The 15,016-nt window shown below is 43.0% G+C and overlaps 1 protein-coding gene across 2 annotated transcripts in view; it reads right to left on the bottom strand.

Moving 5' to 3' along the window:
* Positions 1-15,016, bottom strand: part of mdga1 (MAM domain containing glycosylphosphatidylinositol anchor 1) — a 188,518-nt gene that overhangs the window by 76,092 nt on the left and 97,410 nt on the right. For both annotated transcript variants that reach the window (XM_030414726.1, XM_030414727.1), the window contains exon 5: positions 671-867. In XM_030414726.1, coding sequence (XP_030270586.1) covers positions 671-867 — 197 coding nt within the window. The remainder of the gene's footprint in view (positions 1-670; positions 868-15,016) is intronic.

Here is a 15,016-nt window from a genome sequence, read left to right as displayed (position 1 = left end):
GTGTTTGTGAAGACCTAAACTGGCTTTTGTACCTAGACCTAACCAGATCATCAGTGTTGCCACAAGATACACTGCAAATCAAACCTATAGAAACACAAAGTTGCAATATAAAAAAAATTCAAATCAAAGTTCGACTTCGCTGTGACATTATAATAATGTTCAAAAAATGTTTGTGCCGTTATTCAACGTCATATTTCAGGAGCAGCATCTCGGCTGGTGCCCAGAGGCATACAACCCTGAGGCGATACGTACTAACAAGACATTTTTTGGGGGTGATTATGTTCGTGATATGAAATAATCTTGCGTAAAGACTTTGTTTGGGGTTGGTGGATTTAGGTTCAAGCCATTGAACAATTGCTCCTCGGGGGGGGGGGTTCAGTGAACGGCTAAAACACGTCATGTGTGCCACCATAGTAGTGTTCATGTGAGCACTAAATGTTAGAAGTACTGGCAGGAAACGAAAAAAGGAACGAGATGAAATGAAAGCAAGAGAGAGACTTAAAATGTAAGATTTTCTGATGAGACTAGAACAAAACCAGAGCAGACGAGGATAGGATAGGATTCAGCGGTGGGGGAGCTTGGCGAGGCGCTTCTTGAAGGGAAAGGCAGAAAGCGAGGACTGACTGCACACCTGGCAGCGTGTCCATGCCGTGTGTGTGTCCATGTGTACCTGAGTGTAAAGCGGCTCGTAGATGTCCACTCCGTTGTCCTTGCTCTGTTCAATGAGCGTGTTCCCGCGTTTCCAGATGAATCGCGCGGGAGGGTTGGAGTGAACAGTGCAGCGCAGGAACACCGTCTTCTCCTGGTAGTAGCTGCCGCGCACATCGCTGATGGTCTGGTGCACCGTCAGAACTGGTGTGTCGAGGTCTGCGGGACACAGCCAAGGAAAATAAGAAAAAAAAAACAACAAAGACTCAGATTTAGCTGCGAGGGAGAGAGAATATCGCTAATCGCACCCCGGAAGCTTGTTCGTTAAAGCCTCACAAGTGAACAGCAAGGAAAACCCACAAGGTACACTTTTAAATAAGTACAAATTCTTATGCGTGGTTTAAAAAAAAAACACTGCTCTCTGCATGATGTCGTGGCCTCTTTTTGTTCAGAACACTGGCAATATTATGTGTGGCAGCAGAGGGACTCGCTAACTGGGACACAACTGTAAATAATGGTAAACAAGTGGCGTTTGTTGGCTGAACTGCCCACTCAAACTGACCCAAAACGTCCAAACAGCTGTCTGTTGATCATCGCTTCTAACGAGCACAAACGTCCGAACAATCTTAGCAATTTCGCAGTGTGTTTCTCTCACACACTAGTTTCAGACATTTTTCCTGTCATTTTTATCTCCCTCCGTCCCCACTTGCCTTCGTCTCCCCCCCCAACACATTTCCTCCATGGGAGTGTCATCCCCCCTTTGCCTCCGCTGGATAGGATTTCAGCTGCTGTCACGAGCGTGGAGGCGGCTCCCCCCTGGTTTCTGCCATCTCTCCGAACCTCACTGCCACTTTCACTCTTCATCACCAACCCTCCCTCTCTATCCTCCTCCTCCTCCTCCTTGGTCCTTGCCTCTATCTCTTACAGGGCAGGGTTGTGAGGGTGTGTAATCCCGATTATTTGCAGCCTAATTGGACTGTTGCGGACTTCAAACGTCACGGAAACAATTTATGCCAAGACCGGGGCAGCCTTTTTCCTCCCTGCTCCTGCCTCTCCATTTCACGTCTCCCCTTCCCTCTCACCTCCTTTTTTTTTTTTTTTTTCCTTCTCTGCCCTGGTCCCTCACTTCCTTCCTTTCCCGCACCGAAAAAACCCGCCGTACGCTATCGAGAACAGGTACAGCTATAGAGGAGAGGTGAGGCGGGAGTGTCACTCTCGTGTTCCTTCATCACCATCAGCTGTGACTGTAGCCCCGGCCCACATGATGGATGGAGTTGTATTTAATGCCTCTTTGGTTGAAATGTTTGAGAGCGTTGTTGAAAAGGGCACGCTGTCTCATGAGGGCTGTGTCAAAAAATCACGCATACACACACACACACACACAAACACACACACTCGCATCCGGAGATAAATATAAAGCTTGTGCAGCCTTAGCATAGAATCAGAGCAGCTTCAACACTGTTGAGGTTTTTTTTTTTGTGACTGAATGTTGTGACTGTTACTCGCCTGCGAGGTACAACATGCAGAAACCTTTTAATGGGAAGGAAGGGTGCAGTACCACACTAAAACTGTCATGGGAACATTTGTTACTACAGATGTTTCATCAAGTTATCTTCGAAATAGCTTAAAAATGGGTCCATCCCATTCTTGTGAACACGGTATCTCCAACGCGTGCAGGGAATTTCTTCAAATTTTGTACGGATGTCCATTATGAGTGGGGGGCCATGTGATTAGATTTTAGTCACCAAAGGTCAAAGGTCATCATGGCGTCACAGTAGCGTGAATGCGATACCACAGGAAACGCCTCAAGAGACTTTCTTCAAATATGGTATACATGTCCGATATGACTCAAGGGTGAAGTGATTAGAATTAGACGGTCAAAGGTCACAAAACACATTTTTGGACATCAGCTCAAGAACTGATTTATAATTATGCCAACAGTCCACAGGATAAAATTAAATTTGGCATTTGATATCCAAAAGGTTCAGAGGTTCAGTGTACCGCTAGATCAAAATATTCTGCAGAAAGTGTCCTGGCCATTGTTCAACACCAAAATTCTGGAACAGTGACCTGTGTGGAGGCATACGACTGCGATGCTGTGATTCTAGTTTGGAGAGATTTAATGTCACCTTTGTATGTATTCATTGCATTTGAGCACTCTGTGGTGATACCTGCACAGAAAAACAACAAAAACAGACCAGACCAGCATAACTGCACTGAACAGCCTATATGTTAAAATGTTATAAAGCAGGACTAATAAACATGACAGTCATCATTTGTCTAAAAAAATTCTTAATCTGAAAAGATGTATTTGAGCTGAATATTCTGCGTCTAGCCCTGGTTAAGCTGCTTACTCGCATGCAGCAAAATATTTTGTGTCTCTGTTATTTGAGATTTTCCCAGTGATTCACTTCTTTCCCGTGTGAAGTGCTCACCTGCTCCCATCCCTTTCATCTCCCCGCGGACACCCTCATTTATGAAACGACAACCCGCAGATTGGGACAAAAGGCCCCAGCAGGAAACGAGACAGCGAGGCAGCGCAACCAGCCGCTCTAAAAGCCTCCGCCAGCAACAGGCCATCAAACCTGGGTCGCTATCAAAGATATCAGGCTCTTGGTCCTGCCACGTGTGCATGTGTGTGTGAAAGAGATCTGGCAAAGGAGCAGGCACCTTTGTATACTTCGATTTGTGAATATGTGCATGAATACGCCGGGTTTGTGTGTGTGTATTTGTCCAAGACTGGCACGGGATTTCTGTATGATTTTCACAGATCATTTGCGGCGCAGGGGGAATCCGAGCTGACTAATGCTCGGGCAGGTTGTTTGTGTGTGTGTGTCTGTGTGCCTGTGTGTGTGTGTGTGTGTGTGTGTGTGTGTGTGTGTGTGTGCGCGTGTGTGTGTGTGTGTGTGTGAGAGAGAGAGAGAGTGAGTGAGTGAGTTAAAGTGACTATCTGCTGTCATTCTGTCTATTTTGTGACACTATGACTGTGGAGAAAGAGGGATGTGACAGATTGACACTGACAGACACAAGTCGATTGTCAAGAACATCACATAAGCGCAAATGGACGAACACTGCAGAGTCGCCCAGACATCCACAGCATACATGTTCATATACAGTCAGGAAGACTCTGATAGCACAACTAGCATATTAATAGTTAACATATTTCACCAATACTGCCAGTATCATCACAGCCTGGTGAACAAAATCACCCCACTGGAACACAAAAATCCGTCCCTGCTGGCCTTAACTTTCAGATTTCTCTTACGTGGATAAAACAATGCCGGTGCTTTTACGGCCTTTTTTTTTTTTTTTTTTTTTTTCAGCATGACCATTGTGTCGTTAAAGCTTTTTTAATCCAGCGTCCCAGGGGATGTCTAACTTTCCTCAGTTTGGGCCCTTAGGTAAATAGAGACACAGGATGAAACTGCAAGTGTACAGAAATACAATATGAAACTTTAATGAAGCTTCTGATTTCCCCAAAGTCCTGCCTTTGCACACAGCTCAGATCAATTGCACTGCGCTGCTTTTGTTAGCCACAGCTTTTAATTTACATCTATGCATCCAAATTTGAAGCTGCACTGGGGCTCTGGCATTGTTTTCCGCTTAGACACCACACAGCGGTGCTGACACTAAGACATTTTAGTTCCCCCTCAGAGTGTGGCCATTAGCTGGGACGTATAGCCGCGGATTAAGCACAAGATCACACATCTTTTGAGAACGTACACCTGCAGTGTGGGACTTTAACACATAAGTGACTGTCGACACAATGCTGATTAAGCCCATTACTGGCAGATAAATCGGTCTGCACGCACCTAGCTGGTGCGATGCGTTTTACACCTGTCAGCGAAGACTGCTTTGTCAAAACTGAAACTGACGGTGCAAATGGAGTGTGGTGGAGGCTGTGGTGTCAGAAGCAGGTCGGTAGTTTGCGTAAGTGCTCTCACTGCCAGCAGGGGGACACAAAAGTACCGCATTCGTTTGACACGATGTGATATAATTATTTCTGATGTATGTCTGTCCTCTGAGACAACCCCCTTCCATGTTTGCTATGGATTAAATCCTGTTTTAAATGTTGTTTTTGTAGTACTAAGGAGATTTTGAAGGGAGATTTGTCTTTTAATTAAAAAAAAATAATAATAAAATGCTACTTTTCAAATGAGCTGAATTATCAGTGCATACAAAATTGGGGTTTGTATTGTGTTGTTTATCCTAAATCAAAGTGAGTCAGACTCTTGACTAATTTTGGTGCTACTGTGATTGAATATGTAGCATTGTAGCCTGTAGATCTGGTGCGGCATTGCATGTGGGCCTGACCGATTGTAACAGTGGCGCATCCTTAATGACCAGGAGAACGTTTACTTTTAATTAATAACATCTAAAGGCAACATTATATAACTTTTTAACCTTCATTTCCTAAAAGAATTAATAGACAGCACTCATTAGGCTGTCATGTTAGAAGTATAGACCAATCACAACAGGTCATTTCATGATGAAAAAGCCCTGTAGCCCACACACAAATGTCTCAGTGTGGAAGTTGTCACCATCCAATTTCATAGATGCAAATACATTTCCTATTGAGATCAGAAGAGCCTCAAAACAATGCAGGCACGAGGCAAGGAAAGGATAAAAACTGTTTCTCAAGCTTAGGCATTGATGGCGCATCTCGTTAAAAGTCAATCTAGCTCACCAGGCAGTCGATCTCTCTCTCTCTCTCTCCCTGCAATCAGCTCAAACAAATGACAATCCAGGCACATCATTCAAACAAGAGGGTATTTCTTTAAATAGAATAATAAAATGTCATTGTTCTAAATGAATAGAAAACAAATCATTATAAATAATCATGGAAGATATGACACTCTTTCAGTTCCGTACGATTTAAGCAATTTACTTGCACTTGCCGCTTGTCTTGGGTAAATAATAAACTGCGCTGAACATGTTAAAGAAAAAAAAAAAAGTTTATAAAAGTTGCATCATCTACCAGACTCACTAGTTGCCTTCATCAGCGAATCATTTCTGTTCCAGCGAGACTGGAAGCCGTGATGAGAAGGCACACAGTATAAACATCTGTAATTGAAAGGCTCAGCCAAATTTACCAGGCAAAGTTGAAATCCTGCCGATGTGCCTGATTTAGACACGTGGCAAACTGAGTTACAGAATTAAAGCACAATATACAAAGCAACCTACTAGAAGTACTTGGCCAGCGGTCTTTTCACTTTACCACAGATTTTCCTTTCTGGGCAATTCAGCTTTCTTTATTGTCGACAGTGTACTGGGAGAGATTGGAAAGCCTCGGGATAAAAATATTACTGGAACAATATCAAAAACAGAACGTGCACAATTGAAGCCCCACACTGGATTGAAATCTACAAGGTTACCTCGACGACCGGAATCCTTGGATATTATTTTTAACCTGAACTCAGACGGCAGGAATAAAAAAAAAAAAAAGAAAAAAAGAAAACAGCTGGAAACTGGAAAACTGGAACGTCTATAAAAACCGCCACGTTATCTGCTGTCGTTTCAGCTCTTTAGCATTTACATAATGGCAAACACCTTCCGTTTAAATCCTCGCTTCATGAATACACTTTGCTTTAATTCATTTAGAATTTTTTTCGATAAAGAAAATAAGAAATAAGGCATATCTCCGGCACGCTGTCTTATCTGGTTGACACAAATTAATTCGGGGGGTGGGGGGGGTGGGAGAATTCAACACTCTGATTCATACAGTCTTGATCAGGCAACCACTTAGACTAGCTGCCTCTTATTGCAATTCCTTTATCATTAGAGAGGAAACACAGTCAAGTGTTTTACCTCTCTTTGTTCTGAATATTTTCAGGTCCCCGTTCATCTCCATTATATTAGAAACTGACATAGAGAACACGCGTATGCTATAAATTTACCAGAGGATTTTTACAATTTCGGTCAGGTTTTCCAATTACGTTTGCTCTTGAAACAATGTTTGTTGTTTTAATACAAATTTCAGGGCAGACTAACGAGCAGAAGGACGCGCCCCCACATACAGACAGTGTTTGCTTGTTATCTGAGGCATCGGATGATCAGACGTGTGATGAGAATTACAAGCGCTGGACATGGAGCGACTACCCTGCCGGCAAACAGAATAAACGCAGCAGAAGGAATGCATGGCAACAGCAAAACCACCCCCTTCATTCTGTACTGACCACCAGACCTTTCCTAGAGTTCAAATGCTATACTTATTATCCCATAACCTGTTCTTAATCTCTTAGCCCTGTGCGACAGATTAAATCTTGAGTGAAGACGTGCACGAAATAAAACAGACGGTGATTTAATTTGGGTCGTAGGCGTGCGCGGTTTTCTTTTATAGACTCAGTAATGTGTCCGAATGTCATCAGTTCATCACAATCACAACTAGGAAAAAAACCCCTTGGAGATAACCTGAGTTGCCATGGCAATGATGGAAACACAGATTTACTCCGAAGCAATCCATGTGAGCGGTCAGGGTTGACCGAGTGTGTTTTTGTAACAAGTTGACCTCTGCTGGGTGCTCTCCCCCGCAGGAGGACGCCCCGGACTCCAAATCCTCTTTGATTTCCAATAACATGTCCTGTACTCTAATGGCTCTCTAGGAGTAGACGGCCATTAGGGGACCAAAGAGAAAATGACAGGTTCAATTGAGTGTGAGCGTGCAATGGAGGAGAATAAGGTGTGGTGTGGTGTGCGGATGGCTGGGGCGGGGGGGTTGTGTGATTGTGTAAGTAAGGAGAGCTCTGTTTACGATTGTACAACATCGTGTTATCCCCGATAAACAGAACCATAATCATTGTAATTCACTGAAGGTCACTGCAGAATCCATTATCAGTTTGTTTGAATAATACGTGGGAAAGAAACAGTGCATGTGTGAGGTGGAGAAAAGAGGAGGGAGGGAGCGGCGGAAACACTGTGGTCACCGTAATCAGATGTGATATAGGTGTTTTCTAGTCAACGCGGCGCAATAGGGGCTGCTACCTTGGGCGCTGAGCACAAGGTTGACCACGCTGCTGGATTCAGAATGTAGTTTCTGTCGCAAAAACCCTGAAGAGTTTTGACACTCGATTACCGCTTGCTTTGTTTCTGTTTGCTAGCACTTCCAGAACAGGATGGAGGGTTGGGGTTAGGCTTAAAACTGGATTATAGAGGTTTGACTAATCCATCCATTCATCCATTGTCTGTAACCAGTTTATCCCCTTTTTTTATGGGGTCGCGAGGGGTTTTTGCTGGAGCCAATCCCAGCTGTCTCTGGGCGAGGGCAGGGTTCTCCCTGGACAAGTCGCCAGCTCAGGGCAGGGCCCTCACTGATGGCAGAGGCCGACATGCAAGGTGCCAACCGCACATCAGGATTTTTGGGGTTCAGTATCTTGCTCAAGGACATTTCAACTTGCAGCTCAGCTCAGCCCGGAGCTGGGATTTGAACCAGTGACCTGCCACTAGCCGACCTATTTTGTCAGGTCCATGTGAGGGCTGCTCCAGTGCTCTTACGTCTGCTCTGAGTCACGAGTGAGGATGCACAAAACCAGCCTTTTGCAAGATTTTTTGAAAAGACTGATCAGTCAATCCAAACACCTGTTTTTCTAGGCCTTAAAGGATCTGCCTTAGGTCCACCGTGAATCAGACTTGTTCCAAGCATATCCCACAGATGCTTGATTAGATTGGGATCTAGAGCTACGTTCCTCAGGGTTTTGCCACGAGTCTCACTGCCATCAGGAAGTGGCGTTTTAATGAGGGCGGTGTTGGGTTGGTGGTGCGTTTCAAGTGGCATCCACAGGAAAGCCAGGACCCAAGGTTTCCCAGCAGAACATGGGGAGGTAATGAGATGATTGATGTTTTTCACTTTGCCCACTGGCCCTTTTAATTGTGGCCTTTTAGCTAATTTGAGGATATCTAAAGAAGCAGTTATGCAGCCACATTATTTTTTTTTTATCAGCATGTTTGAACAATATTGGTAAAATCATAAAAAAATCCATTAAGAAAATAAATCCAGCTTTCCTGACATGGAAAAACAAAGGCAACCTTTCTTTGGAGGGCTTATTACTGTGTGCGATGGACAACTGGACGTGATCAAAACCAGTGCAAAAACAGCTGAAAAGCCCCAAACAACACTGAGATGATCAGGTAGAAAACAGGCATTTCTACAGACAGCGTAGTCCCGACATATTTCAGTCTGCAGTAATAAGCGATCAGAAAAGGAACAACTAACTCTGTGCACCTTTTTTTTTTCTAATGCACACAAACCTATACACACACAACACATGGGAAACACATTATTATAGGCTATCGACCACACACACACACACACACTCACAGAGAGAAAAGCTTGTGCATACAGAGAGGCACAAACAGAGGCAGACTTGCCGTTTGATCCAGCTTCGCGTCTCGTCAATTATTCAGCATTCTGCTCATAGACATCGCCTTAAAGACGGCATAAAACATGCACGAGGCCCACATTTGGAAATAACGAGAACATTGCCTGTGTTTAAAATGCGATGTTGAGAAGTAAAGATTGATTTAGGCTGACTTTCTCTGCTCCGTTTCTTTAAGTATACCAACAAAAATTGCCCGGCCTTTTGCTTTTTTCTCCTCACAAATCACGGGCCTTCGTTGATCCCTCAGATATTAGCCAAAACCAAATGATAGAAGAGAGGAGAGGAGATAAAACAACAGTGGCAAGACTTTTCCAGCCTCCTTATTACTGTGTTCCACACATTAAATCTGCAATTTATTCTTGAAGAAATGAAAACAGCAATGTGATAAGTATGTACCCAGCCCTTTACAGAAGAAACGACTACAGAGGCAAACAGAGTTTGTTTTGTAAAAAGAGCAGAATGATGAGAGTATAATGAGAGAAGAAGATGAAGAAACATAGACAGAGGTGCTGACGTGAAATAAAAGACAGACACAGAAAAGACTGAGAGAATAAAGAGGAGGAAGCAGAGGGAAAACGTCAAAAATCAAAAACGAAATGAGTGAATCCAGCTCCTTGCATTAGCCCAATATCAAGACACTGTCGTATTACTGATAAACTAGTCCTAGCTTAACCTCCACAGTCCTGAAATGGTTCTTCATTTCCCATGCAAATAAGTGTGGGTGTGCACGTGTGTGTTCCAGCTACCTTCGAGGTATAGCGCCCGGCTAACTTGAATGGGGATGCGATGGTTTAAACGTGCAGCTTTTCTAGTCAAAAACAAGTCATTTTGTGGGGTTGTGATGCAACACAAAAAGAAAGACATTAGAAGCCGTTTCACAGGAACTTCTTCACTCACGATGTAAGCATATGGGAAGAAGAGTTGTTGGGCCCCAGTCCTTCACGTGCTGTTGTAATTAATTGTAATCCTGGGGGCTTGGGTTATACCATCAGTTAACATCCAGTGACTTAGACTACTGACTGACCCGAGAGACATCCTGATTCAATGACCACCTTTCATACATAGCAAACATATATTATTACATTATCAGCATAAACCAAAAGGAGAAGGTTATAACATTCTGTAGGTAATTATGATTGTTAAAATTACTGGTTATTGGATACATTTGTTTTTACAGATGCAGAGAGCAGCTACTATTAAGCTCTCCCGAGCACGTCAGGACTCTTTTTTTTTTTTTTTTCGCTGTAATTATCTTTCAACTTTCCAAATAATTACAGGGAATAAGAGGAACACTGCAGTTTACCTTCAAAAGTACAACAGCATCTTGTTCTGCGTCCTGTATTGTTAGGTCTAACAGCGAGGCACAGAAAGCCGTGTTCAGAGGAATTACAGAATGAGTCTTCTCCTAAACTAACACTCATGAATTTGCTGAAAATGGTGCATTTTCGTTGAGCCAGCGCGTTATGTACAAGCCTTAATTATGCTTTTGTCAGCAAAGAGCCTTGCAAATGGTATTAAACATTCATGACGGTGTGACTCTATTATTTTAAGGCCATAAAAGACTAATTTGGGCACGCTTATTTACCCAGAGTGTGACAGTGTAGCTGCACAGCGGTGGTGACAGCAGAGAGGGTGTTAAGGGACAAAGACGCATAGTTCACTCACTCAACCTCCGGGCTAAAATAACACGTACACACACAGGAGCAAAGAAACACGGAAAGACACAGTTATGCAATAATACGGGGAAGCACACTTTACGCATACATATGCCTGCACACAGGCAGGCACACGGCAGGAAAATACACACACACACAAACTCCTTGAGGCCAAAACAACACATGAATCTCAGATCCCTCGCTGCCGCCCCCAAGGGCAAAAACAAGAAAGTCCTCCTGTGTCCATCTAAGTGCCTTCTGAAGTTATCTATAGGGAGCCGAGAGGATAAAACATGTCCTTCTCATTCCTACTGGGGTCTAACGAACGCCGGGGTCACGGTGACAGCTGGGATCCATACACTACCGCGTGAACAATGTCACAAAGAGAACGATGACATCGGGAGTCTGCAAAAGAAAACCCCAGCTTCTTCAACACTCGCGTCGCTATGCATGTATACACACTCGGACAATTCAGCTGCAACAATGTGGGGGCACAAACAGGCGACAGATGCCTAGTGCCCGCACCCTTGGTCCTGGCTCGCTGTATATTTAATTAGCTTTGCGGCATGCGGGGCACTGTGGTCCACAGCAATAGAGTGTATGGAATACACATATAGACACACGCACAGTAATATAGGTTGCTGCTGCTCTTATAATTATCAAATTGTTTGTGTTTTATTGTGTTGTGTTTAGGGACGAACACTAGACTCGGGGGCAATCTGCACAGTGCCTTTATTAAAACAACTCTAGAACGGATACCTGCGCTGCTAAAGTGGTATTCTGGCACAACTTCACTTTCATTGTCTTTTCAACAGGAGACAGTGAGGAAATAAAAAAAGTAAGCGCTCGGGAAGACTCGAGATGGGGTGCGAGACAGAATGTCTCATCGCCAGTTCCAGTGAGAGGATGGGATAGTTTTTGTTGTTTTTAGTTTTCGCAAACTGTAAAACGAAATAACATTGAGTATCAAGTTTATTTTCTGTGAGACATCTTGTCACAAGTCATTTTAACAACACCTGCCTTCCCTTTCACTTTTGATACAGGGAGTACTTACCACCTTCAAAAAGTAATTTATCCTCGCTCCTTTAGCACCAACATGGAATTTACCTGTGATATTTTTAGGGGCTTGACCAAGCTGGCCTTCCGAAGTTGTGGGGGTGACTATAAAGTGGAGATGAAGGGTAGTTTGCAGTTCTTAAAGGTGTTAAATATGGCCAAAATTCAAAGGTAGCTCCAGAACTATAGGAGGCAGCATATCGTTGATGAGAATCCGTCGACCGTGGCTCATTGCTTGCTATTCTTGGTTGAGCTAGCCATCTAATTAGGTCATGGCTCAGTTAGCCGTGGAGCCTTAATGCACAAAGTTGTATTACCAGACATCTGGCTAGCATGTTCACTTAAGTCATCCCAAATCAAATTCAAAACACTGTGTAATAAAAATAAGCTCAGGAAGCTTCACTCTGAGGAAGATAATATAATCTGAGTTGTGTGTCAGTCTTAAATTCCAGCCGGTGTAGAACTATGACAGAAAGATGGTAAACAATAAGTCTTTGGCTTTCACCTTAATAACTTGTCGACGTATATGTAGTTTAACTGATAAAAAAGAGATGGAACTGTTACTCGGCAATACTGAGCCACAAGCTTCACTAGAAAAACAACTCAATTACCCATATTGTCATCCCCTCACAATTAGTTCTTCATGACCTCGGCAAAAGGTATTACCCAATATCTGGCAGGTCAAAGGTTCAGCTGTGCTCAGTGGCAGCTAATAACAAAGCTTACCATAATGCCCTCAAGCAAGACACTGAAAACCCATCTGCTGACTCAATAAATATTTAACAGCCCCAGATAAATTTGGAGACATCAGAGAGAAAAAATGATTAACTTTTTATACCAATTATAACAACAATAATAAGGGCTTAAAAATCTAAAAATCAGGTGTTACATGCTACAATATTTGTAACCTGAGTGGTCCAGGCGTCCCCTCATGAGTCATTAGGGAGTGAGTAATATTTCTATTTGTACAGACCTCTCTGGCCTATATTGCAGTCGTATTAACTATTTATGTATCCTAGACATAGGGGAATTTCACGTCAGGTCTTTCTGACCTTCAGGAGGCTTTATAGGGTCAAAGGTCACATGAAAGTCCCACTGTTTATCACAGTAATGCAATATTATGAGCTCAGCGTTAGATGCTTGTGTCGGAGCACAATTTAATTTACTTGACAAATACCTCTGATGGACTATATATAAAACACAGCAATGAACAACAAGGAGACTCATAGCTGGCAGAGTGGATAAATGAATATGATTAAATTTGATGAAACGGTGAAATGAAACAGCCACTGAAACTCCCATCACACACATTACACTCACACGCTTATACCCAATACACACTTTAGTTGTTACGACTTTACATTAACAGCCCAACCCAAACCCAAACCCGTAAGGACTTTGGTCCTGATATGGTCAGTGTTTCTGCCAGAAATGGTCCCCAATAGGTAACAAAAACAAACTCTCTCTTTCTCTCTCACACACACACACACACACAAACACATATTAGCAGGATCCTTTGCAGTTGCTTACGCTGTTAACTTTGCTTTATCTGCTAGCCAATGCAGTTTCATTACAGGTGTTACAGGTTTAATTGTGTGTCTTGGGGGATAGAAACATCTACAGCTTCCCTTATTTTCTAACGTACTAGTCAGTGACTTTGTTTGTGTAGGTGTTTAAGTTCGCAATAACAAAAGAGAGAGTTTGTCAGGTTCTCAATGTGTGTGTGCGTTACAGAAAGGTCAAATCTGAGCCAGTCTCTTGCAAAAGTCGAACTCCACCTTCTCTCAAACCAAAACATAGAAAAATGACTTTCCAGGCCACCAACAGGCCTCCAAGTGTTATTTTAAAAACTGCCCACAGCAGAACTCCTCACAAAGCTTATTAGGCAACACTCTGAGAGGGAATAACCCACCTGCCTGTGGCTGTGATGGTTATTGCCTAGTCTCCAGACTGATTTGTGTGGCACTCTCCACCACCAGCTCTGAATGCATTCAGAAAGTGCTGAGCTAGCACACCCTTAACAAAATTTAACACCATGGGTTTGTGGTAGTGCACCGACCGGATACCCGTTACAGATTTCTGCTGGGTTTATTTCCTGCCTTCTTTACATTTTTTATCTGTTTGTGTCGCTTCCAGTTTTTCTGTCCCACCGTACTTTCTCTGCAGCGGTAGAGGTTATTTCCCCAGGCTGAACCACTTGCAAAAGTTTTGCAGACCTGTTTTGAACTGATTTTAGGTTAGGAAGCAGATGTGCTGTATTATTCACTTGCTGTGATTCACTTAGGGCTGGGGTTAAAAGCTTAATGTTATTCTGTTGCTGTATTGGGAAGCAAAATAAAAGTAGTATATGGAGAAACATGTTGTCTTAGCTTCTTTTTTTTTCACCTCAAGTTAATCTAATTTAAAAAGAATAAAGTTTTCAGTGAAACAGATGGATTCTTACATGCTGTCCAATCAAAAGGCACCATCAAAAGATTCTTCTAATATGGGGGATTTCTTAATAGTATTTAAAAAATATTTTGTAACATATACATGTGTATGCACTGTGTTTATATCATATTATAAAATACGAAGCGCTTCCTGCTGCAGTAAAAAAAAAAAAAAAGACCAATGAGTGGCCCTTTAATAGCCAACTCCCTCTGTTCCTTCACAATACATTATTCTCTGTATCTCATTTCTCCTTATTTCACAGTCTCTGCTAACTTGAATCCCATCACCATTTCAAGTACATTCCTTCTCAAGCTGGATCTCGCCTCAGACGAAGACAGACAGTTCTTGCTTGTGCCTGGAAAAAAAACAGTTCTGTGCTAAATAATTACCTCCTCAGGTGAACCTGATGTCGGTGTATTTGCTTCATTGATAAGGTATTCATCTGTCGACATATCTGGCAGTTTTCAGAGTCACATGAGGAAACACATTTACTTTGTTGACTTTCTTTGTTCCTGTATTGTTTTGCGACCCTTTTTCCTGATCTTTTAGCTTTCCTATTTTTCTTGGTCATCTAATCCTCTAGTTCCTGCCCCTTCCTCTCCATCCTCATTTCAATTTTTTCTAGGTGCCGATATACAGGCTGTGATCCTGCCGGGAGGCACCTCCCATGCTTTATAACACTGCCTTCATTACCCACCCCACTGCAGCTGGCCGTAATGAAAAACTGAAGATGTGGGAAGAGGGGAGGGGGAAAAAGTAAAGGGGGAAGTAAAGGAAAGGAGAGGAAAGGGTCAAAAACCACAGAACTAGTCAATTGTGAAAGAGATAGTGAGGTTAGAGACGGAGCAACAG

Source organism: Sparus aurata, chromosome 4 (genome assembly GCF_900880675.1).
Source record: "Sparus aurata chromosome 4, fSpaAur1.1, whole genome shotgun sequence".
Taxonomy (NCBI): Eukaryota; Metazoa; Chordata; class Actinopteri; order Spariformes; family Sparidae; genus Sparus; species Sparus aurata.
Note: the sequence above shows the minus strand (reverse complement) of the source record. Positions and strands in the feature narration are given on the sequence as shown.